The 26,574-nt window shown below is 53.5% G+C and overlaps 1 protein-coding gene across 3 annotated transcripts in view; it reads right to left on the bottom strand.

Annotated features, from left to right (window-relative positions):
* STX1A (syntaxin 1A) overlaps positions 1-26,574 on the bottom strand; it is a 99,394-nt gene that overhangs the window by 14,372 nt on the left and 58,448 nt on the right. For all 3 annotated transcript variants that reach the window (XM_068415845.1, XM_068415843.1, XM_068415844.1), the window contains exons 4-5: positions 13,454-13,528; positions 9,844-9,917 (exon numbers count right to left, since the gene is read on the bottom strand). In XM_068415845.1, coding sequence (XP_068271946.1) covers positions 9,844-9,917; positions 13,454-13,528 — 149 coding nt within the window. The remainder of the gene's footprint in view (positions 1-9,843; positions 9,918-13,453; positions 13,529-26,574) is intronic.

The raw sequence follows: 26,574 nt of genomic DNA on the forward strand, positions 1-26,574 counted from the left end.
CACCACCCTCACAGCAAAGAATTTCTTCCTCATATCTCATCTAAATCTCCCCTATTTCAGTTTAAAACCGTTCCCCCTCGTCCTGTCACTACTTGCCCTTGTAAAAAGTCCCTCTCCAGCTCTCCTGTAGCCCCTTCAGACACTGGAAGGTGCTAGAAGGTCTCCCCGGAGCCTTCTCTTCTCCAGGCTGAACAGCCCCAGCTCTCTCAGCCTGTCTCCAGAGCAGAGGTGCTCCAGCTCTGAGCATCTTCGTGGCCTCCTCTTGACTCGCTCCAACAGCTCCGTGTCCTTCTTCTGTTGGTGCCCCCAGAGCTGGACGCAGCACTGCAGGGGGGGTCTCACGAGAGCGGAGCAGAGGGGCAGAATCCCCTCCCTCGCCCTGCCGGTCACACTGCTGGGGATGCAGCCCAGGACACAGTTGGCCTCTGGGTTGCAAGCGCACACTGCTGGCTCATGGTGAGCTTCTCCTCACCCATCACCCCAAGTTCTCCTCAGGGCTGCTCTCAATCCTTTCTCCGCCCAGCCTGGATTTGTGCTTGGGATTGCCCTGACCCACGTGCAGGACCTTGCACTTGGCCTTGTTGAACTTCATGCGGTTTGCACAGACCCAGCTCTCAAGCCTGTCAAGGTCCCTCTGGATGGCAATGATGGAAAGAAATGGTAGAACGTGAAAGGAGAGGAGGCAAGGGAAAAAGGATAGGAAAAGAGGATGCTCAGGAAGGATCAGAAAGAAGATATGGAGAGAATGACATAATGAAGAAACTCCTGATGAGTGTTCCCCCGGGACCTTCAGGGCCACCAGCATGGCCTGAGCTCATCCTTGGAGAGTTACAGCTCACAGAGAGCCAAACCAAAGGGTGTACCCAGCCCTGGTGAGCTGGAGCAGCTCTCAAAGCCTCTACACAGGAAGGGAGCGGTGCAACATAGCATCTCTGCAGGGCCAGACGTGCCTGGTGCACACCGGCACTCAGATGGTGCTATCCGGTGTTGGTACACGCGGAGCAGCCCCAGCCAACACACCCCTACCTCCAGGAGACGGCACTGGAGAGACATCTTGAAGATATACTTGCGTTCGCTTTGAAGCTATTCTAAGCAAGCAGCAGCTCGGTATTTATGGCAGAGCCTCAGACTCAGCTCATCTTATTCCTCCTCTGCTGGCAAAGCTCACACGAAAGCCCCCGGCAGCTTCAGCTTCAGCAGGCAGCCTCTGCTCGAGAGCTGCCTGGCCCAAAGCAAGGTCAAAACAGCTCCTGAGCATCACGGCTCGAAATCCAGCAAAGATGGGATGTGCCATCCGAGTGACTCTTCTGCCTTTTCAAAATTGTTTCCCTAAAATCCAGTTCATTCTCATTCGGCTGAAAAATATCAACATATGTTGATCTGCAGCCAAATATAGCCCGGGTGTTGAATGACACCCCTTTCTGCTCATCATTATACCACGCCATACCTCTTTTACTTAAGAAGTTACTTAACTCAGTGTTTATTTTGTCAGATAGTTACCTTATGTTCCCACAGGCATCCCACATGTCTACAAAATGCATTTGATTTTTGAAGGAACATGGAGTTTCATGCAAAATGGGCTGGGAAAAGCATTTTAAATGGCTTTCAGTCATTAAATAAAACTACGTGAATATGCAGAGTAAATAAAAAAGCATGTCAAAATGTACCCTGCATTTGAAAGAAACTCATTAAACAGAAAATGTTAACTAAAGTTAGGAACTGGGGTTGTTTCACCTGGGGTTGCAATTCTTCACTCCCCAAACATGGGGAAAGCAGCCCGATTTGCTGAACCACCACGCTGGATTTCCAGAGCTCACACAGCTCTGGGTACACACAGGAGGCTTTGAAACCTCCACAAAGCATACACTGAAACTGGGACCTTGGCCTTCAATCTTTTAATTAAGACAAAGACGCATCCGAAGTGCTTGTCCCATGGGGAAGCCTTGGGGGGGGATGCCAGCCTTCCTCCTGAGCTCATCGGGATTACAGGGGGAGCAGAGACCCCGCTCCTGAGTTCCCACCGGTTGGGTTTGTTTCAGTGTTTGAACTAGTCCAAGCGAGGGGAATATTTCCACTGCACCGGCTAGGTAAACCAAGCCCAAAAGCAACTACAGCAAAAGCCCTTCTGAATAACAAGGACCAAAAGTACAGACGTTTGGAAGAATGTAAATAGCAGCTTGTAAAAAGCCCCTCTCCCGCTTTCCTGTAGCCCCTTCGGGTACTGGAAGGTGCTAGAAGGTCTCCCCGGAGCCTTCTCTTCTCTCAGCCTGTCTTCATAGGACAGGTGCTCCAGCCCTCTGATCATCTTTGTGGCCTCCTCTGGACTTGCTCCAAGCGGTCCATGTTCTTCTGTTGGGGGCCCCAGAGCTGGATGCAGCACTGCAGGTGGGATCTCACAAGAGCGGAGTAGAGGAGGAAGATCACCTCCCTCGACCTGCTGGTCACGCTTCTTTTGATGCTGCCCAGGATATGTCCTGCGCTGGGGACAGGATGCATGTCACAGAACAGGCTGGGGGCCAGCTGGCCAGAAAGCATCTAGAGCTCCCAGAGTCCTCACAGACATCAGGCTGCCCAGGAATCAGCAGTGAAGGTAAAACTCATTGTGGGCTGGGTGAGAAGGAGGACGGCCAGTGGGGCGAGGACAGGGATTGTTCACTTCCACCTTGTGCTTGTGAGACCACAACTAAAGTGCTGTGTTCTGCTTGGGGCTCCCCAAAACACATCGCATGGGAGTGAAGCCAGTTGAGGTCACCAAGGTGTTCTGGGCTGGAGCACAGGACAAATGAGGACAGGCAGGGTTTGGTCAGCTGAAGGTGGCAAGGTTCAGGGAGATCTTATTGCTGCCTACAACGACCCAGTGGAAGAATGGAGAGAAGCTGGAACCAGACTCTTCTTGGAGGTGCACAGGGGCAGGACAAGAGACAACAGACCAAGGTGGGACACAGGGAATTCCAGTTAAATATTAAGGGGGAAAAATCATCATAAGAGCGGTCAAACACTGGACTGGGGCCCAGAGGACCCATGGACTGATGCCTATGGCATCTCCGTCCTTCTAGATACTGAGAACACAGCTGGACAAGGCCGTGAGCAACCTACCCAGTGCTGGCTGGCACTGCTCTCTGGCAGGGGCTGGGATCTCCTGAGCTCCCTTCTCACCAGTGTGCTGTGATCCCACTACAAGGAACAAACGTGGGTGCCAAATTTCTAGTTCCTTGTCCCTGGATGGCCAGGAGTCCGAGGGGGACACCCATGCTACCAACACAGCCAACGCCAGCTGCAATAGCTCCATTGCACTGCTGTGCCCCCGCTAAGGACCTGTCCCATGGCACCAAAAATTCAAAATCACACCGGCAGTGCACTGGGTACTGGGGCAAAACCAACGCAAGCAACGGCCAGGGACGATGTCACACTACCGGTATGTTCCAGCCAGAAAACTGCCTCAATGCAAGCTCACCCCACACCACTCCCCGGGTGACAGCTTCAACAGTGGCATCGGTACAGCTCACCCGTCAGACACGCACAGCCCGCAGCCCAGCTTGCCAGCCCTGCCAGAGCTGTCAGCTCCTTTCAGCCGCAGTGCGCAGTGACAAGCCAAGCCAGCAACGCAACCCTGGGACAGCACTGCTCTGTGCACAGCTCACCTCCCGTCCTGCGCGCACTGGGCACCCGCACAGCTGGGCACGGGGTCCCAGCACAGGGTCAGCAGCCCTGGGAAGATGAACAGCAGCAGGAGCCCAGAGTCGGAGAGCACCCAGGTCAGAAGGCAAAGCCCCAAAGTGGAGCAGTGTGCTACGTCACCCACCTCAGCCTCCCAACACAGGGGCTCCAAGCTGCAGCCTCAAGGAGCTCCTCTCCCCTGACTAGCTGCAGAGCCTACAGAAATGCTAAGAAATGCCCAAATTACAAGAAAATCTCACACTTCCTTGACTGAGTGGTCCATGGCTGAGAGTTGGGATTATGCAGCCTGAAGAAGAGAAGGCTCTGGGGAGACCTTACTGCAGCTGTTCAATATACAAAGGCAGCTTATAAGAAAGATGGAGAAAGACTTTTGACCAGGACCTGCAGCGAAAGGACCAGAGGCAGCAGTTTTAAACTGAACAAGGATAGGTTTAGGTTAGACATCAGGAAGAAATGTTTTACACTCAGGGTGGTGAGACCCTGGCCCAGGTTGCCCAGAGAAGCTGTGGCTGCCCCCTCCCCATCAGTGTTCAAGCTCAGGTTGGTGGGGCTTGGAGCAACCTGGTCTGGTGGAAGATCAGGCAGGGGGTTAGTCAGGAAGATCAAACTGGATGACCTTTGAAGATCCCTTCCAACTCAAACCATTCCATGACTCTACAGTGGAGCAGAGCCCTGAATCCCACTCTCCCACGTGCCAGGATGATGTCCAAACCACGGAGATCCAACACGGAGCAAATCTAAAGCCTGCTCAAATTCACAGCCCTGGGCTACACAGCACCAATTTTTGGCCACCTCTAGTTTCCTTGGACACTGCAGAAGTAATGCCTTTGCCTGGGAAACACGGGCACACCACAGCCGACACCCAGGACAGCCACCTTCGACTGCCACCTCCGTGCTGTCCCCCACCCTGCCACTGCCGCCCAGCACATGCATTTGAGATGCACACAGCTCCCGAAGGGCCGGCGCAGAGCACAGGGAGCACAAAGCCCAGCGGGGGTTTCACAGCGCTGCTGTCAGCTCACAGCAGTGTCTGGAGCAGTAAAGGCAGAGGTTTTTTCCAGGAACGTATCTGCTGACTCTCCCCAACACTGCCCAGCTAGAGCAGAGCTCTGCCCGTGCCGAGATCCCTCGGGGAGGGACAGGAGAGCTGGTGTGAAGGGGGACTTGCTGCTGTCCTGCTTTGCTGTGTGCTGCTGCGCCATCCTTTGCTTTGGCTTCGCTATGCCCCAGCAATTCTCCTTCCCACTTGCTCTAGAGACACCCCTCAAGCCTTTCTCTGCTTGTGCAGGGCCGGGAGGACGCCGGGCTCCGAACAGGGTGCTGCCTCTGCAGAGCTGATCCGTCAGTGTCACCGCTGCATCGATTCGGCACCGACTGTGGCATGGGAGAGCAGACCACGCAAGCGGCTTCCCAGGCTGGAAAGGAGATAATAAACGCCAGAACTCTGGCTTCACTGCAGAGCACTCAGAGACTGTAGGATTTTTACTGAGCTGTATTTGTGCATAACCCCACTGTGAGAGCAGCAGGTCCACGCCTGGATCCCCACCCCTGCGTGCTGAAGAGCAACGCTGGCAGCTCCCGTTGCCTTTATCATAGAATCATAGAATTGTTTTGGTTGGAAAGGACCTTTAAGATCATCAAGTCCAACCATTAACCCACTACTGGCAAGGCCACCACTAACCCATGGCCCTCAGCACCACATCTACAAGGCTTTTAAATGCCTCCAGGGATGGGGACTCCACCACTGCCCTGGGCAGCCTGTTCCAGAGCTTGACAACCCTTTTGGGGAAGAAATTGTCCCTGATCTCCAATCTAAACCTCCCCTGGTGCAACTTGAGGCCGTTTCCTCTCGTCCTGTCACTTGTTACCTGGGAGAAGAGACCGACCCCCGCCTTGCTACACCCTCCTTTCAGGCAGTTGTAGAGAGCAAGAAGGTCTCCCCTCAGCCTCCTTTTCTCCAGGCTCAACACCCCCAGGTCCCTCAGCCGCTCCTCATCACACTTGTGCTCTAGACTCTCAGTTTAATGGTTTGCTAAAACGCAATCTTTGCTGCAGAACAAGGCCTTGCTTCTCTGCTCCCAGATGCCTCATCTTCATCCACATACTCCAGCACAACCAGCAAGGACAAGGCACCGGAGCTCGCCCTGCAGACATGCAGAGGCAGATTCCACTGCTGGAGCAATGACTGCATCTTGCTGGGTGCTCCCTCACCAAAGAATCACCAGAAGGTCAGCCAACCCGCAGTAAAAACTGCACAGCAACACTGCATGATGGGGCAGAAGACAAAGCTTCAGCCCAGAGAAGGCTGATTTTAAGACACTGCGATGACGAGACACCCGTGAAAGGCTCGTAGCCCTGCACCAACCATCCAGCCATCCCACGGGTGCCCTGGACCCAACGTGCATGCCCTCAACACGGCCCCTCGCAACACAGATGGTTTGCCTGGCCACCACAGTGTGACTCCCCCAGGGGAAACGTTCCCAGCTCGGCTGAGCTCTCACCACACAAGCCCATGGCCGAACTGGGACAGGCAAGGCTGCGTAAAATACAGACACGAACCAAAGAAGCTCTGCACCAGAGTGCTGCAACTGTGCTAGCAAAGCTCAGCGTGAGACTGCACTGAACAGGAAGGCAATTTATTCAATAAAAATAAATCTAAAATAAAGCTGGTTTCACTCTCTCCTGGATTCACCCATTTTCTCGTGCCCCAAACTCACATGCACCACAAGACATATGGTCAGCAGCGCTTGTGTGTGACACGTCCTACAGGTCCCCCTCATCTCTTGGTCTCTGTTACCGGTGGCCACAGAGGGGTTTGGGATGCACCTTCTGTGCTCACCAGGAGCTGTCAGCAACACTGATCTTCCACCCCATGGACCTGTCCTGCCTCAGGGTCATTAGGCAGCACAGCTAATTTACAATTATGGAATTATTTAAATTGCATGGGACCTTCAGAGGTCCTCTCACTTCCTGTCCTGGAGTAAGCTGCCCAGCGGTTTTCCACCCTAAGCCTTCTTAGAAGCTGCATGTATCCATGCTGGCATCTTGATGACTCTTTGGGTTAGGTGCCATCAACCCACACCAGTCCTGTATCCCTTCTTCTGCCATTCCCTCTGCTGCTTCCATGTGTACACTTCCATTCAATTTATCTAACTCTTTCTTACCTCTCCCTAAAAGAGACACACGGGACACTGCCTACTCAAGACTCACTGCTTCTGCAGGACAAATTGAGAGGACAAAGGAAGTGCTTGTGCCATTTCCCAAGGCATAAAGATTTCAACAAGACCTCTGTAGCAAGGACCAAGCAAATGAACACTGCAGAGCACAGAGAACAGTCCAGAGAACCAGGAACCATGCTTGGGAAGCTGCAGATGAGGGGACCTGTAGGCTGAGCAGGCACCTGGGGTCACCCGAGCGTGATCCCCACCCCCAGCAAGACCCCTGACGTGTGGTGGTTTGCGGGAGAGAAGTGACTCTTTCAGCCTATACATGAGCCAGTAGCTTTGGAGTCCAGGTAGCTGTGGAGGGGGCAGTACTAAAGTCAGATACCATGGCAGGGTGCAGCAGCACCCAGGAGCCGGCCATGGCTTAGGCACACAACGGTCAGTGGATGGCCTGATCCTGCCATCAGGACCTGATCACCCTTGTACAGCAGGGACAAGTTCACCCATCCTCAACAAGGGTCTGCTGGAGCATCACACCAATGCCCCCAAAGGCAGCAGTACCCCAGCACAAGCGGAAGGGAGAAGACGGGCCACACCCCACACTTGACGAAGTCCCCATGGACGCGCTTCCCCACCATGCCCACGGCCTGGGGCAACACCACAAAGCCAACACCGAGCAGACACAACACCTTTCTAGAAAGGCCTTGAAGGGAGCTGCTCCATCGAGGGTGATATGCAGATGATGGGGGAAGCTCTCGTCAAACAGTTCACGCAATCAAGCCTCTTGACTTTCCCTCTGGCAAGATCCAAAGCCGTAAAATATCGTGTTCTTTCACAAGAATTAACGTACATTCTCAGCCCGTTACTGAGTAGTATGGCCAAGTTATACCACCTCTAAATGAAACACTCGTTTGCTTTGTACACTCTTTCTGGAGACGAGTAATCTCCTTTGTCTAGTGCCGTTTCATCCAGCTAAGCTAGTCCAGCTTTTAGAGCTCAGGCCATAGCTGGCAAAGATGGACTCAATAAAAAAATGTCATGGTCACACAATACAAGATGCCAGCCCAGCGCAAATTCACTCTTTTGGATCCACTTTCTTCTAAACCTGGAGTTAATGACGTGTTTGTGGGTGCAGTGTCAGGTGCCACCTATGCTCCTGCACATGGTGCAAGCAGAGTATGGCAGCTCTGGTCAGTACAAAGTCTTGCACACATGCTGAGGCCAAGGTGCCACCATGCCTATGCCTGATCCAGATATATCTGCACCGCTGGCTGATGTAACAGAGGCCACCAGAGCCAGGGCCTTGGGTCTCTCCTGCCTCCATCCTGACATGTTCTGCAATCCTGGGATGTCCAAGACAATTGCATAGCTCTGACTTCAGAAAATCATTAAAAACACGTCCTATTTTCCCAAAGTACACATTATTTAGGAATTCAAGCCTGGTTTCAAAAGCAGATGGAGACCACATGTAACTTTGTCTTATGAGACCTCAGGTCATCAGCAGTCAAACGCTTCTGAGTTAACCTGAGACCTGTGAAGATGTTACAGGCTGTATGAGGGGTGTAAGAAGCTCGGTCATCTCCCCTGTCCCCAGTTCCCCCTCAATGTCCTCTCCCTCGGCACTCCCCAGGTGCTCTGCACTGCCCTCGCGGGTCGTGCCTGCCTGCTGCTTCCCCACAGAAATCTTCTTTTGGCACTTTCTGTCAAGTCGTTGGCCTTGCCACGGCACCATTGACTGTGCTCTCTCTGTTGGTGTTCTCAAAGTCTTCCTCTGATGCGGACATCAGAGAGATGTTTATGACCTGCCCTCACTTTCCAGCTGCCTCAGGCCAGGACCCGAGCAGTGCCCAGCAGGGACGCCTGCAGTAATCAGACCTTCCCACTGCAATCAGCTGCTCCTAAGAAAGAAAAGCCTCTCTACAAGACACTCCAACACCTCTTTCATCAAATATTTCTAAGCTATTTCTTGACTTTGAGGGGGTGGGAGGGGATTTACTCAGAATTGTAGGATAACTTAGGCTGGAAGGGACTTCAGGAGGTCATGCAGCCCAATCTCTGGCTCAAAGCAAGGTCGGTGACTTCCAGTTTCTAGTGCATGCTGTTGGACCTACAGACAAGGCCCATGTCCCTCAACCCCCATCTCTTGTAGAGCCAACATGCTCCACCCTGCAGACGAAGGGAGAGCAGCACAACCGTTCATCACAACTGAGCATAACACACCTCGGGACCACCAGAGTGGAGGAGAGGGAAGTGTACCCATCTCTACCTCTACCCCTGGATAACTCTGGTAAGAAGCCCATCAAAAGAAAGTGCCCGTTATTGGTGGTTTCATGGGAACAGGAGGAAGAGTTGTGTCAGCTCTTCAGAAGTCTGTTTCCTGGACTGTGAAGCCACATCGATGCCCAGTGGAGGGGCAACCATATCCCCAACAGGGAAGAACATTTCCAGCAGGCTGCAGGCCTGCACAGTACTCTCTGAAAGACCACCCATCTTCTTAGATTAAGTGAAATTCTAGGTGTTACCCAGCTGCATCAGTAAGCCTTGGTCCCATTTACGAGCTGCTCAAACATCCTTCCAGGCACTGAAGAAACACAGAGACTTCAGGTTTCTGAACACACTGCAGGCAAACGTTCTCCTCCCAGAGCTGGCATTTCAGAGGGTATTTTTGCTCCAGTCAAAATCACCTTTAGTGAGATGCTTAACATGGATGTGCAGAAACCCACCCACCTGTTCGTCCACGCAGGTGCCCAGATATGCACACGAGGATGAAGCCAGCGCATGCTGCCCTCCCCTCCACAGCTCCCTCCACACATACTTGTGTCATGGGTCTTTCAGGCTGGCTTTTTTCGCTGATCTATTCGGAAATGCGCTGCGTTACACCAGAACTCGATTGCTCTAAAGCCAAGCACAGCCCTCCTCTCCCACCACCTCCTGGGATCCCTCAGCTGCCTCCAGCTGCTTCCTGTCCTCCCCTTCCCAGTGCCACAGGGCAGAGACTCACCTGAGTTTTCCTTATCCGCAGGTCAGCAGATGACCTGTTCAGTCCTTCCTCTTGTTCAATACTCTGCTCAATACCTGGTCGGGGTAGAAGGACAGAGATTATTTTGCGCTGTTCAGAGCAGTAAAAGGGATTGTTTGGCAAAGGGATTGTAAAAGACTGAAGGCTGCGAATCGAGGAGCACCTGGCACTGAGCAGTCCCCAGCTCCTGACTCCAGCCCACGATTCACCCTGGACTGGCAGGAAAGCCCCGTTTCATTACTGTGAAGCACTCAGTGCCTGGCCAGCACCTGTCACTCCCAGGCTGGTAAGCGAGGGTTTCAATACAAAACTGATGTAATGCCCAGGTCTGATCTCCGCACTTTCCAGTATTCAAACAAAATGGAGTGCTGTTCACCCACTGCTAGGCAGGAGGAGGAAACTCGGAGCTAAAATGTCTCTGCAAAATACCAAAGCTCAAGACTTCTCCAGGGACCCTAAAAATAGTAGGTCTGCCAGCTGCCCAGCCCTGCACAGGGAGGACCCACTAGGCTGGCGAGAGCGTGCTTCATCTTGCTGAACAGTCCTCTGCAGCAAAGCAGAGACTGGCCCTTTTAATTATGCCTGTAGTGCAACTAAGGGAGATGAATTCCTCACTTGCCCAAAGACCATAAATCACAGCAGGGATGAGCGCTGTCCTGCTGAGCATCCCACCCTGGTTTGGGTAGAGAGAGGGTGCGGGGTTGCTGGGCAGGAGGTCTGGCACAGAGCAAGGCAGTGCAGATCTGCTCCTCAAGGCCAGCTCAGGACATGCTAATTCAAAAACTTAAATTCAGGGACTTAAAAAGCCTGGAAGAAAGCTCCCATCAGCAGGCTGGCCCAGCGTGTAGAAACACATGTCTACACGTAGATGGTGGCATCCCTTGAGTTTGGCTGAAGACTCCATTCCCAATGCAGATGTCCCACAGCTGTCCGAGCCCGGCTGTCCGCAGCACCTTCCACGCTGGAGCGGGTCCCACGAGCCCAGCATGGGGCAGGTTTCTCCTGCAGCAGGCGTTCCCCATTCCCTGGAGCTGCCCAGTGGCTCTCAATTACTACCTAGCACAGCAGGGCAGAGCGCAGGACACCACCACCACGGTGGGCATCTGTGTTTCTGCTGCGTGCTGGTTAGCACGGGCGGCCCCACAGTACCACCCTGCAGAGAGGAGCAGCGCTGTAAGGAAGTCTGTGGGCCTGAGGGACCCTCTGCAGTGCTGGCAGAGAGTGTCCAACAGCACAGCGTGCTCCGGGGAAGTGCTGGAGAACATCAGCGTAAATTCTGCACTCCTTCCTATTCTCTCCCGCAACAAGCGTCTGTATCTAGAGCTTATCCGAAAGGCCCCATCCCACACAGCCAGACGGCCACAGCACCTCTCCCGTGCACCCCCCTGCCTGCGAGCACGCTGGCTGCTGCCTGCCCAGCATATTTCATCAGCAATTGGTCTTCCTCCCCACTTGTCATAAACGGTTCCCAAGGAACAGTATTGGCAAACATTGTGCGTTTGTGATAATTAATAAAATCGCATTTTCCCAAGAAGCTGGTAAGTAGAATTAGCCACTGCATGAGCAATGTCTGTCCTAAAGAAGTCAATTCATTGTCAGCAGATGGTGTTTTTGATCAGTCCTGACTGTTTTATTTCATTGATCATGCTGGCCATGAGGTGATTTGGGACAAAGCACATGGACTAATAATCTGCTGCTCCAGGTAAATACGATACCGGTGAGTCTTTTCTGGAAGATGAAAACGGGCATTGGAGCCTGTCCTGCAATCCTTCAGGCTCTCAAAGCCCCTTAAAAAACACAGAACAAAACACCTATGGTAAAGTATTTTTCTTTTGCACAGGCTAAACCCTGTCCCCAGTTGGACACCTGGGACCCCAGTATGGCTGGGGGGGCTGTGGTCTGTGGGAAGGGTCCATGGGCCATGAGACAGGTAAGCTGGCCCCTAGCTCTCCTTCCTCAGTCTAGCTGAGATCACATGTCAGTAGGACAGCAGGCAGCAAGGGGACAATGGAGGTACAAGTCTCCTTCTGGCGTACACACAGAACATGGTCATGCCACTGGTGACGAACCTGACCAATGGCTCCAGCCATATCTAAGTCCTCCACGACTACAGGGCTCCCACAAACCCCTAGGATTAGGGAGAACGCTGCTGCCATAGGGGAAGCACCAGCTGCTCTCCCACCCTTCAGGCACAGCCAAGTCTCCTGCAACAAGCTCAAACAAATCCCACACTGAGGGCCAAGACCACTGCAGGCAAATCTGAGCCACGCCAGGGTGACCTGCCTCCTGCCTCAAGGTGCTGCCATCCTCACTGAACCCTTAAATCCAATCTTGGGCCTTTGGGCTTGTCCAAGTGCTCCAGCACAACCCCAGCCATCAGCAGGCTGACAGTCATGTTGTTCTCACTCCCCACTTGTCAAAGAGATTAATTGACTCTTCCGATGGTGGAAACCAACGGTGACATTGGCCATGCTCTGTCCCTGCGCTGCCCAAGGCAGAGGCACACCAAGACAATGGGGTGTGCTGATGAGTCAGGATAACCTTCCCTGAGTGCAACAGCCCCTTTCTTTCTCACCACCTGCCCCACAGAGCATATGGCCGGGGGCAGCAGTGCCCGCTGGGACAGGCAGGAGGCACTGCTGCCTTGGGCAGAGCCACCAGCGATGCAGCCTGCACTGGGGATGGAAAAGCAAGGGAAGACAAGACCAGCCTGGCGGGAGCAGGATGCAGGCAGCAAGAAGCATGAGCCCCAGGACAGCAAGCCCCATGCCAGCACACAGCCGGAGAACCAGCAGCACCACCCAGCCCTGGCCCGAGCTTCACGGGGAAGAGGGATCGTGGCTCTCTGGATGGGACCCCTCGGTGCTGCACCTGTCTGGTCTGCCCATGACAACCTGGCTCACCAGGGAAGAGCCAGCTCTTCTTGGAGGCTTGCAAGTCCCACAGCAGCACCTCTTCAACCACTCAGTCCTGGCCACCCAACATCTGGCCATGCTGCGGGTTTGCTCAGAGCCAGGGCTCAGCGGGACAGCCCAAGGCCTGACAGCACTGGCAGCATGGGACTTGCTTGCAGCCCACCAGGTGCTCGAGGCCCTGCCCCCTCACCTCCAGCCTGGGAACTGGACACAAGGGGGAAAATTCACAAAGGGCAAATAAAAGCAGCTAGAGGATGCTAGGGGGAGGGAAGGTGATGCCCAGATGACCCCGGCAAACCAGTGGCAGATGCCACTTCTGCCTGCCCCGTCCCCCAGCTCTGCGACCCCTCCCAGCGCCGGCTCAGGACGCCAGAGGATGCACAGATGGGGCCGGGCTGCACGTCTGTAACCTGCCCTCTCCTACCTAGAGCAAACCACCCCAAAACTGTCCCGAGCCAAGTCAAACACCAGCTGCTGCTGGCACAGGGTTGAGATGACGGCCAGGGCCCCACAGCATTGTTGGTCATGGGGGGACGTGTGGGAAGTGCTGAGCAGTGGGGGCGTGGAACAGGAGCCAGGGCAGCAGTGCTCCCTGCCTGCTGCACCCCCAGCCCGGGATGGGAGCTGCGGTACCCGCTGCCTGGGGCCCCACAGCAGCATCGCAGGCAAATACTCACTCTTTAGCTTGGAGCGCACTTTGTTCGCCGTCTTCTTTATGTCAGACATCAGCTCTTCCAGCTCCTCCTTCGTTTCTGGGGAGAAAGAAAAGCGCAAACGTGGACGTGTTGGAGACACTACTAAAATCTGCTGCCTGGCCCCATAGGTGTGGAGATCGGAGCTGCGAGCACTCCCACCACCAGACTGAGAGCACTTCCACCCTACGCACCCCATCGGACTCTTCTCACAGGTCCTGAGCCTGCAAATGACCCTGCTGCTGGTCGGGCAAGTAGGGAGCGGGGGGCTGTACTGTGGGATCCCCTGCCCACGCAGCCCTAAGCTGCCCTGTACCCAGCGCTCTGCGGAAAGCGGAAGGGAAGGGATACACAATCCACAGGGCTGGTTCCTGTAGTGGAGAGAAAGCCACTGCTGGACACCAAAAACCTTCTGCTCACCGAAGGCTGATCTCCCCAAGCCCCTGCTATCCTTCCCCGGGCATTATGAAAGGTCACGTCTTCTATGAGCACCCCCTGACTAACAGCCCGTGTGTGTGTTCACTCCCCTGCCTGAATTCGCTGCTTTTGGCAAAAAAGTAAGGGCTGAAGTGGCCAGAAACCTGCCCCGAGTCCCATAGGCCATGTCTTGGGAAGGACTCTGAGCAGCCCAGCGCTGGCGGGAGGGTGTAAAGCAATTCTCCTATTCCAACGGGCAGGGGCACAGGAATTGCAAATAAAAACAAGTACAAGCCATCCCTTCCTCCCTGTCCCCCTGGGCATCCCCCGAGCACCTGGGCAATCTTCCCACCCAGAGAAGAGCCCTGCCGAGCGCTGAGTCCGTCAGTGAGTCTCAGCATCTCCCCAGGGCCACCTCTCCAAGACTGCAAGGGCTTTTACAAGAGTCTCCCAAGCTTCCAGAACTATTGACTTGGCTAGAGAGAGGAAGAAACCACAGCATATACTACACTCGAGAGAAGTAAATCAGCTGGGGAAGTTCTGAGCCCTGCCCGACCCATGGGATCTGGCACGGGTCTATCTGCTCTCACTCCCATGTGCAAACGCCAGGAATCGGCTCTGAGCTCACCACCACTGACAGCACAACCATTGCAACATCTCAAGGCACTTGTGTCTTGTAGGACTTTTCTCTACGTTGCAGCAGCATCTCCAAGCCACAAGCTGTGCTCAGCAAACGCACATCGTAGCGAAGCTCCTTGATCAGCCCTGCAGAGGACTGAGGGATACTGGTGGGTGACAAATGGGACATCAGCCGGCAATGTCGGCCAATGCAGCCAAGCGTCTCCTGGGCTGCATCACCAGCAGCGTGGCCAGCAGGTCGAGGGAGGGGATGCTCCCTCTCTGCTCCTCTCCCCTCAGACCCCCCTGGAGCACTGCAGCCACCTCTGGGGTCCCCAGCACAAGACAATGGTTTTAATCTGAACGAGGGTGGGGTTAGGTTGGACATAGGGAAGAAATGTTGTACCATGAGGGTAGTGAGACCCTGGCCCAGGTTGCCCAGAGAAGCTGTGGCTGCCCCCTCCCTGGCAGTGTTCAAGGTCAGGTTGGACGGGGCTTGGAGCAACCTGGTCTAGTGGAAGGTGCCCCTGCCCATGGCAGGGGGGTTGGACTGGATGGTCTTTGAAGGTCCTTTCCAACCCAAACCACTCTGTGCATCCATGATCCTATGATTAAAGCGTGGGACAAAAAGGAATTATTTAATTGCCCCAGACATCTCTGTTGTAAGACCAGCTAATAAGCCAGAGAATTGCAATTGCTTGTTTGTGATCCCAAATTCAGCCTAGTTCATGTTACTCAGACCTGGAGGAAAGATCTGCATCACTGGAGTGTGAAACACCCTCACCACAGCATGGGTGGGAAGGACCCCCCCCCGTGCAGCAGCACTGCTCGTGTTCAGGTCTCAGCACCAGGGCTGGCCAGGCGTCAGCTCAACAGCCTTGAGGTTGGTAGAAATGAGAAGCGAATCTTCCTGTTATGCAACGTGCCAAACCCATGCCATAGAGCCTTGAACCCCTTTTTGTCTCGTCAGATAAAGGGGGACTGAGTACAAGATTGAAAGTGAGAAGCTTTGGTGCAGATGATCACGACTTGCTCCTTTGTATCACGTGTGCACAGAATAAATTTAAAGCACTATATTCTCGCTGCATCCTTTTGCATTTCTTACCACTCTTCTGTAACTCCTACTTTTGGAGTTTTACTTGCCATTGATTTACATTCATCTCTGTTTTCCCATACGTGGTGGGGAGGAGGAGAATATTTTCCCACCCTCTCCCAGTGGCACAGAAACTGGAGCTGAGAGCTGCAGGGAGCCGGAAAACCCAGCAAGCAGCAACCCGAAGGATGGTCTCAATTTTTTGTGACGTGTTTAAAGAAGAGCAGAAACCTCTAAGCCGTTCTGGTGCATTAGTAAAGGAAAATGGGAGAATAATGCAGAAAGGACAGAAAGGTGTGGGAAACGCTTTTTTTGAGCGTTTGCGAAAACATGTGGTGTATCTTATGATGATTAAATTCTTAATGTTCCAACAGTAATTCAGGTTGTTGCTAAACGGTACCAAAAATATACACTACTGGATCCAGTCTACCTGAAGTTATCGATCGGGAAGTTTTCCAGGAGCTGAGTAAGATGGTGCCACTGCCATTAGTGTTGATTTCCAATAAGTCTCTGCATACCTGACGGGCATCAGGAGCTCGGGAGGTAGCACGGCGTCAATTTTTTTAAAGAAAGAGAGAAGGAATGAGCTGGGCAATTATTGACTGACTAACCTGACCTTGCTTCTGGGCAAAATAATGGAGTATTTGAAATGGAATTTGATCGAGAGAATTAAAGGAGGGTAAGACAATTAATGCAGTTTGTCGTAAAAATAGATCTGAGCAGCTTTACTTGGTACCTCTGCCCGCTGAGTGCCCACCGGAGGGCTGGGTTGGCTTTGCCCCCCGGGAGCCCCGGCACTGCCATCCCACTGCACCCCGCACCCACCCTGCAGCTCCCGGGCGGTTTGCGTGTGGCCCCGAGCGGGATGGGAGCAGGGGCGAAGGGACAGGGCGCAGCTTGTGATGGTATTTAGTGCCACCCTGGAGCAAATGGGGGGTGGATGGAGAGGCTGGGAGGAGAGCCATGGGGAGGACAGGGCGCTGGGAAGAAAATGGGAGGAGGCCGTGGAAAGGGAAGGAGTGGTTTGCTCGTCAACCAGCTAATTGCTTCTGGAGAGGTGGGCGCCCCGAAACCTTGCAGGTGATGCTGTTAAATGGCCAGGGCTGGAGACCTCTGAGAAATGGGCACACGTGCAGCTGGGGGGAGCAGCAATCCAAAGCCGTTCATTCACATAAATTTTGCTGTCTTAATTGGGTGCCCCTCATGGTGGCAGCTCTGGCCTGGGCCAGGATGAGTCCCTGTGACCACTGTCTGCAGCCGCCTGCCCATGCAGCACCCACCAGATTGGTCCTGTGCAAAACCACTGTGCTTTCATCGGCCCCGTTGCCTGCTCTGAGCCACATTTTAGCAGGACCTCATTGCTGTGCAAACAGAACTACACTCTTCAGCCTACACTGTAACTCAGGGTACGTAATTATTGCTGAAAAATTAATTAAAAGATCTCCTAAACTCCCCCTGCTTTGAGCTGTTGATACTTGCTGATTCCTGTCAACTCGGTGAGCTCCCACTTTCTGAACAGCGGCTCCAGTGGAGCTGTAAGCTGGAGTACCGGCATGGGACATGACGGGCTGGGGATGCCGGAGGCTGCTGAATGCAAACTGTTCCATTCACGGCTGTCATGGCAGGCGGCTCCACGAACTCGCTGCAGACAGGATGGGCAGCAGATCTTAGGAGCAGTGGTATTGCATGAGTTGGGTTTGAGCTCACACGAATGTCCAGGCGGGGTTATGGCATTTACATGGCTCCCCTTCATTCCTCTTCATCACCATCTGCAAACTGTTGTTTTAGTGTGAGTAATTGGGAAAAAAATGAAATCCCAACGCTTTCTCCGAAAAAAGAGAAACTGGAACAAGGCACTGCGCTGCACTGTCTCTGTCTCCTTCACCTTTGGCACAGGTTTATCACCAAACCAAAATGCTTTGTTGCGAGCAAACTTTGATCCCATCATTTGTGCTACTGGATTATAAGCAACCAACAAGCACAGCTGCAGGAGAAGCGGTTAATACATAGCACGGCTCTCCCTTCGTCCTGAGATGTGCCTCCCGGTGGGTTTTCCAGCTCCGAGGCCAGCCCAGGGCGACAGGAGCAGTCGGAGGAGGACAGCTGCGGGATGAGAACACCCGAGGCCAATCTCCTCCCTGGTGGTTTTTAAAACAGGTTTCGTTTTTATTACTTTAAGGCCATGAAACACTATGGAAAATGTTTCAACCAACTCTGTAGATCCCTAGGAAGAATTCCTTATGGTTTGCTCCCAGAGACGCTATAGCTCGTGGGGCTGCCAGGTCTGTCCTTCCTCTTTGCATTCACCTTTAAAAAATACCCTACACTTCGTAAATGTAAGTGCCAAGATGAACAGGCACATCAATGGTAACCTGTAAGAGACAGAAGAAAAGTTTTAAGGCAAGAAAGGTTTATTTTTTAAAATTTCCTTAGAGGAACTGTGATCAGGATCTTCTTTTATTTTTGATTGAAAGAGCTAACTCTTTGCCAAAAAGATCCTTCTTCCCAGCTTTGTCAAGTAACTCAGATATGAATTAGTTTGAAATTGTACTTTTCTTGATTACGTTGGTTGGTTGTTGTCAGTAAAGAACTGCAGGTCGCAAAGAGGTGAAGGTTCATTAATGTGAAAAATGAGTGAGCGAGGAAGCTTTGACGGCTGAGAACCGTACCGTGTGTGTGAAGGCACTGGCACGGTAACGCTCAGGCGTGCTGCGACGGGCGGGCGTCCGTCGCCTGCAGTTCACTGTGCAGGGTGGAGGTCTGGCGGCTGCCTGCCTGCTGCTGCCCCTGCTCGCTGCTGGGCCGTTTGGAGGCTTTTTCACTCCTCCTTTATTGATACTGGTGAGCACCAACGCTGAGTGTTTGGCTACAGGCAGGAGTCCCCCCCGCGCTGAGGAGCACCCTACATGGCAGCTCCGGGTGCCGGTTCCCTTCCCTGTTGTGTGGGGGATGCTTTTGGGAACTCAGAGTGCTGCGGGAAAGCGGAGCATGAGGGAATCGTTTTTTCCTCTTTCCCAAGCAGCTGAGGCTGTGCTGGAGCTGAGTGGTGGTACCAGTCTGGGCTGGGCGTTTGCCCTCTGCCAGGCGGGTGCCCCCGTCTGCTGTTGGCAGAGGGAGTGCTGCTGTGCAGGAGAAAGAGCTCCCACTGCTGCCTGCACCCCTGTCTGCACCCCACCTCCCCTGTGCTGCCTGGGGTCCCCTCCAGGGCAAGTCACAGCTGGCCCTGGGCCTTCTCAGGGCATAAGCCTTGACCCCAGACCAAAGCCTCCTCTCCCCTCCCAGTGGGGACAAGGGACATGGCCCCATGGTACTGCGTGCAGTTCTGGGCCCCCCAGTTCAAGAAAGACAAGGAACTACTGGAGAGAGTCCAGCGGAGGGTACGGAGATGGTCAGAGGGCTGGAGCATCTCTGCTCCGAGGAGAGGCTGAGGGAGCTGGGGCTGTTCAGCTGGAGAAGAGCAGACTGAGGGGGGATCTTATCAATGCTCACAAATACCTTAGGGTCGGGTGTCAAGGGGATGGGGCCAGACTCTTCTCAGTGGTGCCCAGCGACAGGACAAGGGGAAATGGGCACAAACTGAAACATGGGAAGTTCCATCTCAATATGAGGAAAAACTTCTTTGCTGTGAGGGTGCCAGAGCCCTGGCACAGGCTGCCCAGGGAGGGTGGAGAGTCTCCTTCTCTGGAGATATTCAAACCCACCTGGACGTGACTCTGTGCAACATGCTCTGGGTGATGCTGCTTTGGCAGGGGGTTGGACTGGATGATCTCCAGAGGTCCCTTCCAACCCCAACCATTCTGTGATTCTGTGGCGATGGGGGCACCCCAGCTCCCCTGCTGTGCTCAGTGCCAGCAGGAGCAGAGCAGACATCCCGGGTCAGCTGTGGGATGCGGGGAGCCTGGCTCATCCCCTTAAACATCACATCTTGCCCCTTAGCACAGCTCTGCTCACCAGGGTGACTCCGGCCGTAGCGGTGGTGATGTTGTGGTACTTCAGCTTCCTGTTGCTGAATGTTACTCACCATGAACGGTTAAATAGATTGGAGTGAGTCACTTAAACAGACGCCGTGGATGTGAAAATAATTGTCTGGGAAGCCTGTGCCTGCCAGGTCGCCAAGTAATCCTCATGCATCCTGTGACTCAAAGCCAGCCAGAAGGAGTGTTTTCTCCCTGCTGCTCAGTTAGAAATATTCCGAGGAAAGGCAGCCTAGCTCCCCGTCCCATGTCCCTCCATCCACCCACGTGGTCCTGTCCCCTTCCTGAGCGGCCAGCACAGGGGGATGCTCACCTGCACTCACCACTTGCTGTGTGTATCCTCACTGAAAGCATCACCGCAGCGTATCCCTCAGCCCAAACTGACAGGGAGAAGGGAAAGTACGTATCAGTGAGTTACATCAAATTGTTTCATAGGATTGAAGGTGGGTATGGGTGGGAAGGGACCTTGGGTCCCTGGACCAGTACCCTCCGGCAGATCCATTAGATCAGCTTGCTCAGACCTTCACCCAGCCACATGCTGAATATCCTTAAAGATGGACATCTCACCGCCTCTCTGGGTGCAGTGTTTGACTGCCTTCATGATGACAATTTTTTTCCTAGTATCTAATTTGAATTTTGTGTGTCCCTGCTTGGTTCATCACCTCTTGTCCTGTCCCTATGCACCTCCAAGGACCAGCAAGAAGCTGAGCGTCATCTCCAAGGACCAGCAAGAAGTCTGGCTCTAGCTCCTCCCCACCCTCCTGCTGGGTACTTGTGGGCAGCAGTAGGAACCCCCTTCACTTTCCCTTTCCCAGCTGAACAAGCCCAGCTCTCAGCACATCCCCGTGTTCGTGGCAGCCTGTTGTCCTCCGGCACTCCTGGGTCTGTGTCTGCTTCCTCGTCAGCTGGCCCCAGCCTGTCTGGGTGCAGGGAGCTATTCAGCCCAGGCTGGTTTGTTTCTTTATCCAATACAAGTTCTTTCAAGATTGGGGAAAAAATAGTCACTTAAATGAGAACTCAAACTGCAAACGTCCTCGTCCTTTCCCTGCATTTGTGCTTCTTCTCTAGCAAATACATCACTGTACCACTTCCCGCGGTGAGGCCGCTGTGTCGGCTTGCTCAGAAATACCTGGAGCCTGCGGTGAAGGTGTTCACGGACGGGTTCGTTTTCTCCTTTTCCCAACAGTGCTGAAGCTCTTAGCTCTGAGTCAGAAATGTGTACAGCCATCGGTACGATGTGACCTTCCCCCAGCACACTCCCATCATCATGATTTTCTAATCATGCCTGTGACTGCCAGCTGGGAGCGGACAGCATCAGAGCTACCACAGCCATTGAAATGACTCAGTTAATGTGCCTAGAGTCTATTAAACAAAGTTTTATGTAATTAAGTAAGTCCTGATCTCATCAAAATCAAGAGGGAGCATTAGGGTGGCAGCATTTCCGAGAAATCATATTTGAATGGCAGGTGGTTTGTGCTTTCTTTAGTATCTGGATCTTGAGATATTGCAACGTGCTGGTCTTACTGCTGAGCTTTGGGATTGGCCAGTCCCATGGTCGGGGCAGGGTTACGTGCCTGACAAGCCAGCTGGGCTGCCACAAGCCCGTGGGTGAGTACAAGGTGTTTCGTACCACCCAGCCCTTGTGTAAGTGCGCAGCATGAAGGGCTGCGCAGGCAGAGCATGGTGGGGTACCTGTGTGCTGGGCACAGGAGATGTGCCCCTCACTCCAGCCCTGCTGCTGTGCTCAGGCGGGTCCATCAGCACAGAGTGGTGAGGGGCACACCTGCATATTTTGGCTTCTTCGAGGACACTGTGGTTTCTAGAAGAGGAACCTGGCTGAGATCATAGAATCACAGAGTGGTTTGGGTTGGAAGGGACCTTCAAAGACCATTCAGTCCAACTCCCCTGCCATGGGCAGGGACACCTTCCACCAGACCAGATTACTCCAAGCCCCATCCAACCTGGCCTTGAACACTGCCAGGGAGGGGGCAGCCACAGCTTCTCTGGGCAACCTGGGCCAATGTCTCACCACTCTCATGGTACAACATTTCTTCTTATGTCCAGCCTAACCCCACCCTCGCTCAGTTTAAAACCGTTGCCCCTTGTGCTGTCACTGCAGGCCCTGGTCAAAAGTCTCTCTCCCTCTTTCCTATAAGCCCCCTTTAAGTATTGAGCGGCCACAGTAAGGTCTCTTGTGCTGGGGACCCCAGAGCTGGCCACAGTGCTCCAGGGGGGTCTGAGAAGAGCAGAGCAGAGGGGGAGCATCCCCTCCCTCGACCTGCTGGCCACACTGCTGGTGATGCAGCCCAGGAGATGCTGGGCTGATGTCCCGTTTGTCACCCACCAGTATTCCCCAGTCCTTCTCTGCAGGGCTGCTCTCCATCCATCCATCCATCCATCCATCCATCCATCCCTCAGTCTGAGCTGCTACTGTGGATTGCCCCAACCCAGGTGCGGGACATTGTGCTTGGCCTGGTTGAACTTCATGAGATTTACATGCCTTGATAACTTTATTCCTACCACTCTGCCTGTATACTAAAGCACCTTCAACCATCCTTCCCTTTTTATCCTCACCTCCTTCGGGAGGTCAGCTCTGATCCACCCTCAGGCAAGCGCACATCATGCAATGAGTGTGGTGACCTGGCCGTGCTGTCCACCATCCCTCAGCACCCCAGCCCACGCTGCTTTCTCCCCGGGCCAGGAATAGCAATTGTTTATCTGACCCTTTTCAAGAAGGCTGTCACTGAATCCAACCTCAGCTGAATCAGACTGAGTTAAAAAAAATAAAAATTTTTAAAAAAAAAGTTTTGGACCTCTCCAAACCCCAGAGCCCAGCGCAGGAGGCAGAGCTCTGGAGGGCCACTCACCACCCCAGGCCATGTCAGACGCTGCTCCGCATGACTTCACATTCATACATGCCACAAGCCTGATGTCCTGATGTTCAGGACATCTCCCCTAGCCTGTCTGGTGGACCAGTCCCTTTGGGCAGCGGTAGGAATAGCTCTGCTGGGAGCAGAGGGCTCTGACGGGGACGGTCCTGCAGGTCCACCAACACAGCTGACCTCTGCACGACCTCCCCATGGGCTCAGCAGTTATTTGACCCAAGACACACCATGGCTCTTCCCAACAGCAGATGTACCCCGAATGCTATATTTAAATTGTTCAGGACGAGAGAGGGACAGTCCAAGCTAGAGAGTCTGCGCCAACGAGGGGCCCTGGCCACTGAGCAGACCGAAGGGCAGTGGAGAAGCAGGGCCTGATCTGCGTCCGCAGGAGGAAGGAAGTCCTTCACCCCACGCACAAGGTGATGCAGATCACATACCGTGACGCCATTTGGACAAAGAGAATCAGGGCTTCGTGCAGACAGGCAGCCAGCCAGGGAATTGTGAAAAGGTTATTTTTAGAGTTGCACATTTCCATGATAAAGACCAAGCATTACCTCTGGCTGGAAAGAAAACTTTTTCTAGCAGTGGTGGAAAAAATGACCCAAAGAAGTCCTACCACTCAGACCTCCAGCTGTGAGAGAGTGCTCTTCAAGACGCTGTTATTTGGTACCCAAAGCAGCATGTGCAAAATAAAGCCCCTGAAAGCACCCACTGCAGAGTTCAGACACCTCTGCTGCCCAACCCAGCATTTTTTCCTTAAAAAAATGGCCTGATTTATATTTTTAAACATGAACTGAACTGCAGGCAACTGTGTGACTGTTCACTCAACTTCTGCTCGGACTTTAGCTAACACGCTGGGAGCAGCACCATCAGGTCCAAGCGAGGACAACACGCAGGCAGGACACGGTGTCCAGAGAGGGCTAAAAGTCATTCTGCAGCCACTGTCACCTGCAGCTGGCTGCCTCCTGCAGCCATCCTCCTTGCGTATTGGTTGTCTGGTTTCTTCAGAATCCACTAACTCATGGAAGTCATATAGACCAAACTTCCAAGCTGGAAGGTATAATCGTGTCAGCTTACCCAAAAGGGTTTTTTAAGTGGATCCAACAGCAACTGGACTGCTGAGGCTGTCATGCTTCCCAGTGTGATAAGGGGACACCCACAGCGTGACGAAGAAGGAAGGATGAGCACTCTCACCCTCTGTTAGGTAACTGTTTTGCTCATTGATGCATGAGTTACAAGTTGCAAGTTATGAGTTGCAAGTTATGAATTAGAGAACTTTTGAGTTAGAAACTTCATGAATGAAGTGACAGATTAATGAATTCACACATTAGACTAGTCTGTGGAAAGGGTACTGAGCTCTTGTTCATCATTTGTTTTCTTTCCTGATGAGCTCATAAAATAAAGTTTAATTACTGAGTACGTTGTCCCATAAATCTGAGAGACCCAAATGGAACATGACCAACTGCATCGCTCACGGCCCATTCCCAGACAGGCTGGCTCGTTGTTGTGCTGTTGTGGGTCCCAGTCCCCCTCACCCCTGACTCTCCCCGTTCTCCCCACCCTGGGCCATCTGATAGCTCCCAACCTTGGCTGGAGCTCCCACCAGAAGGTTTGCTAGGGCAACACTGTGTCCAGGTCAAGCAGTCATTGCAACCTGCAGCTCTGTCAGGTGTCAGAGCAGATGGCTTTGGGCACAGGGAGGCCAGGAAGGTCCCTAAGAGCCACCCGCTGCACGGCAGCCTGCTGCATCTCTGTAAATAGCAATCCACGAGCAATAATCGTAATGCATTTAATCAACAAAGGGAAATGGGCTTTGGTCATCGGGAGGCTTTAGCAGCAGCCCAGGTCACAGAGTATCACTGAAGAGGCAGCAGGAAAGGGATGGGACATGTCCATCTCACAGGGCTGGGCACTTGCTCAAGTATCTTTTTCATTGAGTCATAGACTCACAGGATGGTTTGGGTTGGAAGGGATCGTCCAGTCCAACCCCCCTGTTGTGATCCCACTAGATCAGGTTGCTCAAAGCCCCATCCAATCTGACCTTAGACACTTCCAGGGAGGGGGCATCCACAGCTTCTCTGGGCAACCTCTGCCAGCGTCTCACCACCCTCATCCTAAAACTTTTCTTACTTATGTCCAACCTAAACCAAAAGGCCACCAGCAGAGACAGTGCTGGCACGGGCTGCAGAGCCCCCAGGGCTGCCTGCTCTGCCAAGCCCCTGCTGAAGACCCTCCAGGGCAAAGCCAGCTCTCCTTGACTTCAGGAACTGGCTTCATTCACTGAGGCTGGGGTCACCCAGGCCCCAGGGCCACTTTTGGGGTGAGCAGGTGACCACAGCGACAAGGCAAGGTTTGGTCCATCCATCCTCTCCTGCACCCACGTCTCCAAACATAAAAGCAAGCCAGTTCCGTGTCTTCACATGAGACGCATGTGGTGGGGCTGAGCCCTCTTCCACGATCCCCATCACAAGGCTGCCTCGCTGCCGAGCTCTTTTGTTTGTTTGTTAATTTACAGAATCATAGAATGTTAGGGGTTGGAAGGGACCTTTGAAGATCATCGAGTCCAACCCCCCTGCCAGAGCAGGACCAGTCTAGGGCAGGTTACACAGGAACACATCCAGACGGGTCTTGAAAGTCTCCAGAGAAGGAGACTCCACAACCTCTCTGGGGAGCTTGTTCCAGTGCTCTGTAACCCTTACGGTAAAGAAGTTCTTCCTCATGTTGAGGTTGAACTTCACGTGCTCTAGCTTGCATCCATTGCCCCTTGGCCTATCGCAGGGCACAAGTGACAAGAGGTTGCCCCTTTCCTCTTGACACCTAGCCCTCATCTATTTATACACATTAATCAGATCCCCTCTCAGTCTTCTCTTCTCCAGACTAAAAAGCCCCAGGTCTCTCAACCTTTCCTCATAAGGCAGGTGTTCCAGTCCCTTAATCATCCTCAAAATCAGAAACAAATTGCTCCTGATCAGGAACTTCTTCCAGTCCGGCTCAGGAGCACGGGAACGCACGCGCCGCCGCACAGAGACCTCCCTCCCCACGCAGGGCGAGCACATCGGCAGCCTCTGACCGCTCCTGCCTCCAACACCACCCAGCTCTCCCCAGCATCTCCCATCCACCAGCCCCTGTGCTTCTCGAGGCACTGCTGCGTGTGAGATCTCCCCAGCCTCCCCCCGCCCTGGCTGCCTGAGCTGGCAGCGCCGGGGGCTGCGTGCCGTGGCAGGCAGTGCCGACGTGCTCGCTGGCACGCTCGCTCCAGCCTCCCGCTCCTCCCCAGCGCAGCAGCAGCCATCAGCATCACCAGCGTGTCACCAGCTGCCTTTTCCACAGCACTCATTAATTCATCGGAGAGGAAATCTCCGCTCCGATGGAGGAGGGACAGGGAATTCCAAAAGCAAGGAGACCGCTGTGACCAGCAAACCTTGCTTACTCCCTGCTTCACCGCTCCAAGTTCTCAGCACTGTCCTTGCTCAGTGCCCCTCAGAGAAGGGGAGATTACCTCTGATTGCTTGAAATAAACACGGAGAAACTGAATATGGTGGTAGGAAAGGAGGAAAACCAACTTGTCTTTAACAGGGAAGATTAAACAATACAGCTTGAACGAACAGAAAATAACAGAGCCCCTACAAAAGTACTGCAAAACAATGCAGGGATGCGTTCGGGCTGTACAGAAAGGAAGGGGAAAACAGAATGGATGCAGGTCTGGGACTGCACAGACCAACTGCCAAGTACTCATTTGCCCTCCTCAGCTCTTGCACAGGAAATATTTGTGCGTACTGTCTCATGGTGGCCTCCACGCTTCCTCCTCGGCACCAACCCCCTCCCCATTCCCTCCTGGCCCCACGTCTCAGCAGCCTCTTCCAAAATCCTCCTCTTCCAAAATCCTCCTCCCCCTCCTCCCTACATTGGACTCGTCTTGCTCCTCCGTCCATCTCCCTGAATTACGGCTTCCCCAGCCCCTCTCCGCACGCTGGAATTCACCCTCCCCTGCCACTTCACTCTCCAGGTTCCCTTGCCAGGATTTGCTGTCCCCGTCCCCGTTTGTAGTGCTGCTCGTTCTTAGCTAATTACCTTGCACGACAGCGGGCTCTGCCCTGCCAGCCTTCACGCTTTGCCCCA

The sequence above is a fragment of the Nyctibius grandis genome, chromosome 18, assembly GCF_013368605.1.
Source record: "Nyctibius grandis isolate bNycGra1 chromosome 18, bNycGra1.pri, whole genome shotgun sequence".
Lineage (NCBI taxonomy): Eukaryota > Metazoa > Chordata > Aves > Nyctibiiformes > Nyctibiidae > Nyctibius > Nyctibius grandis.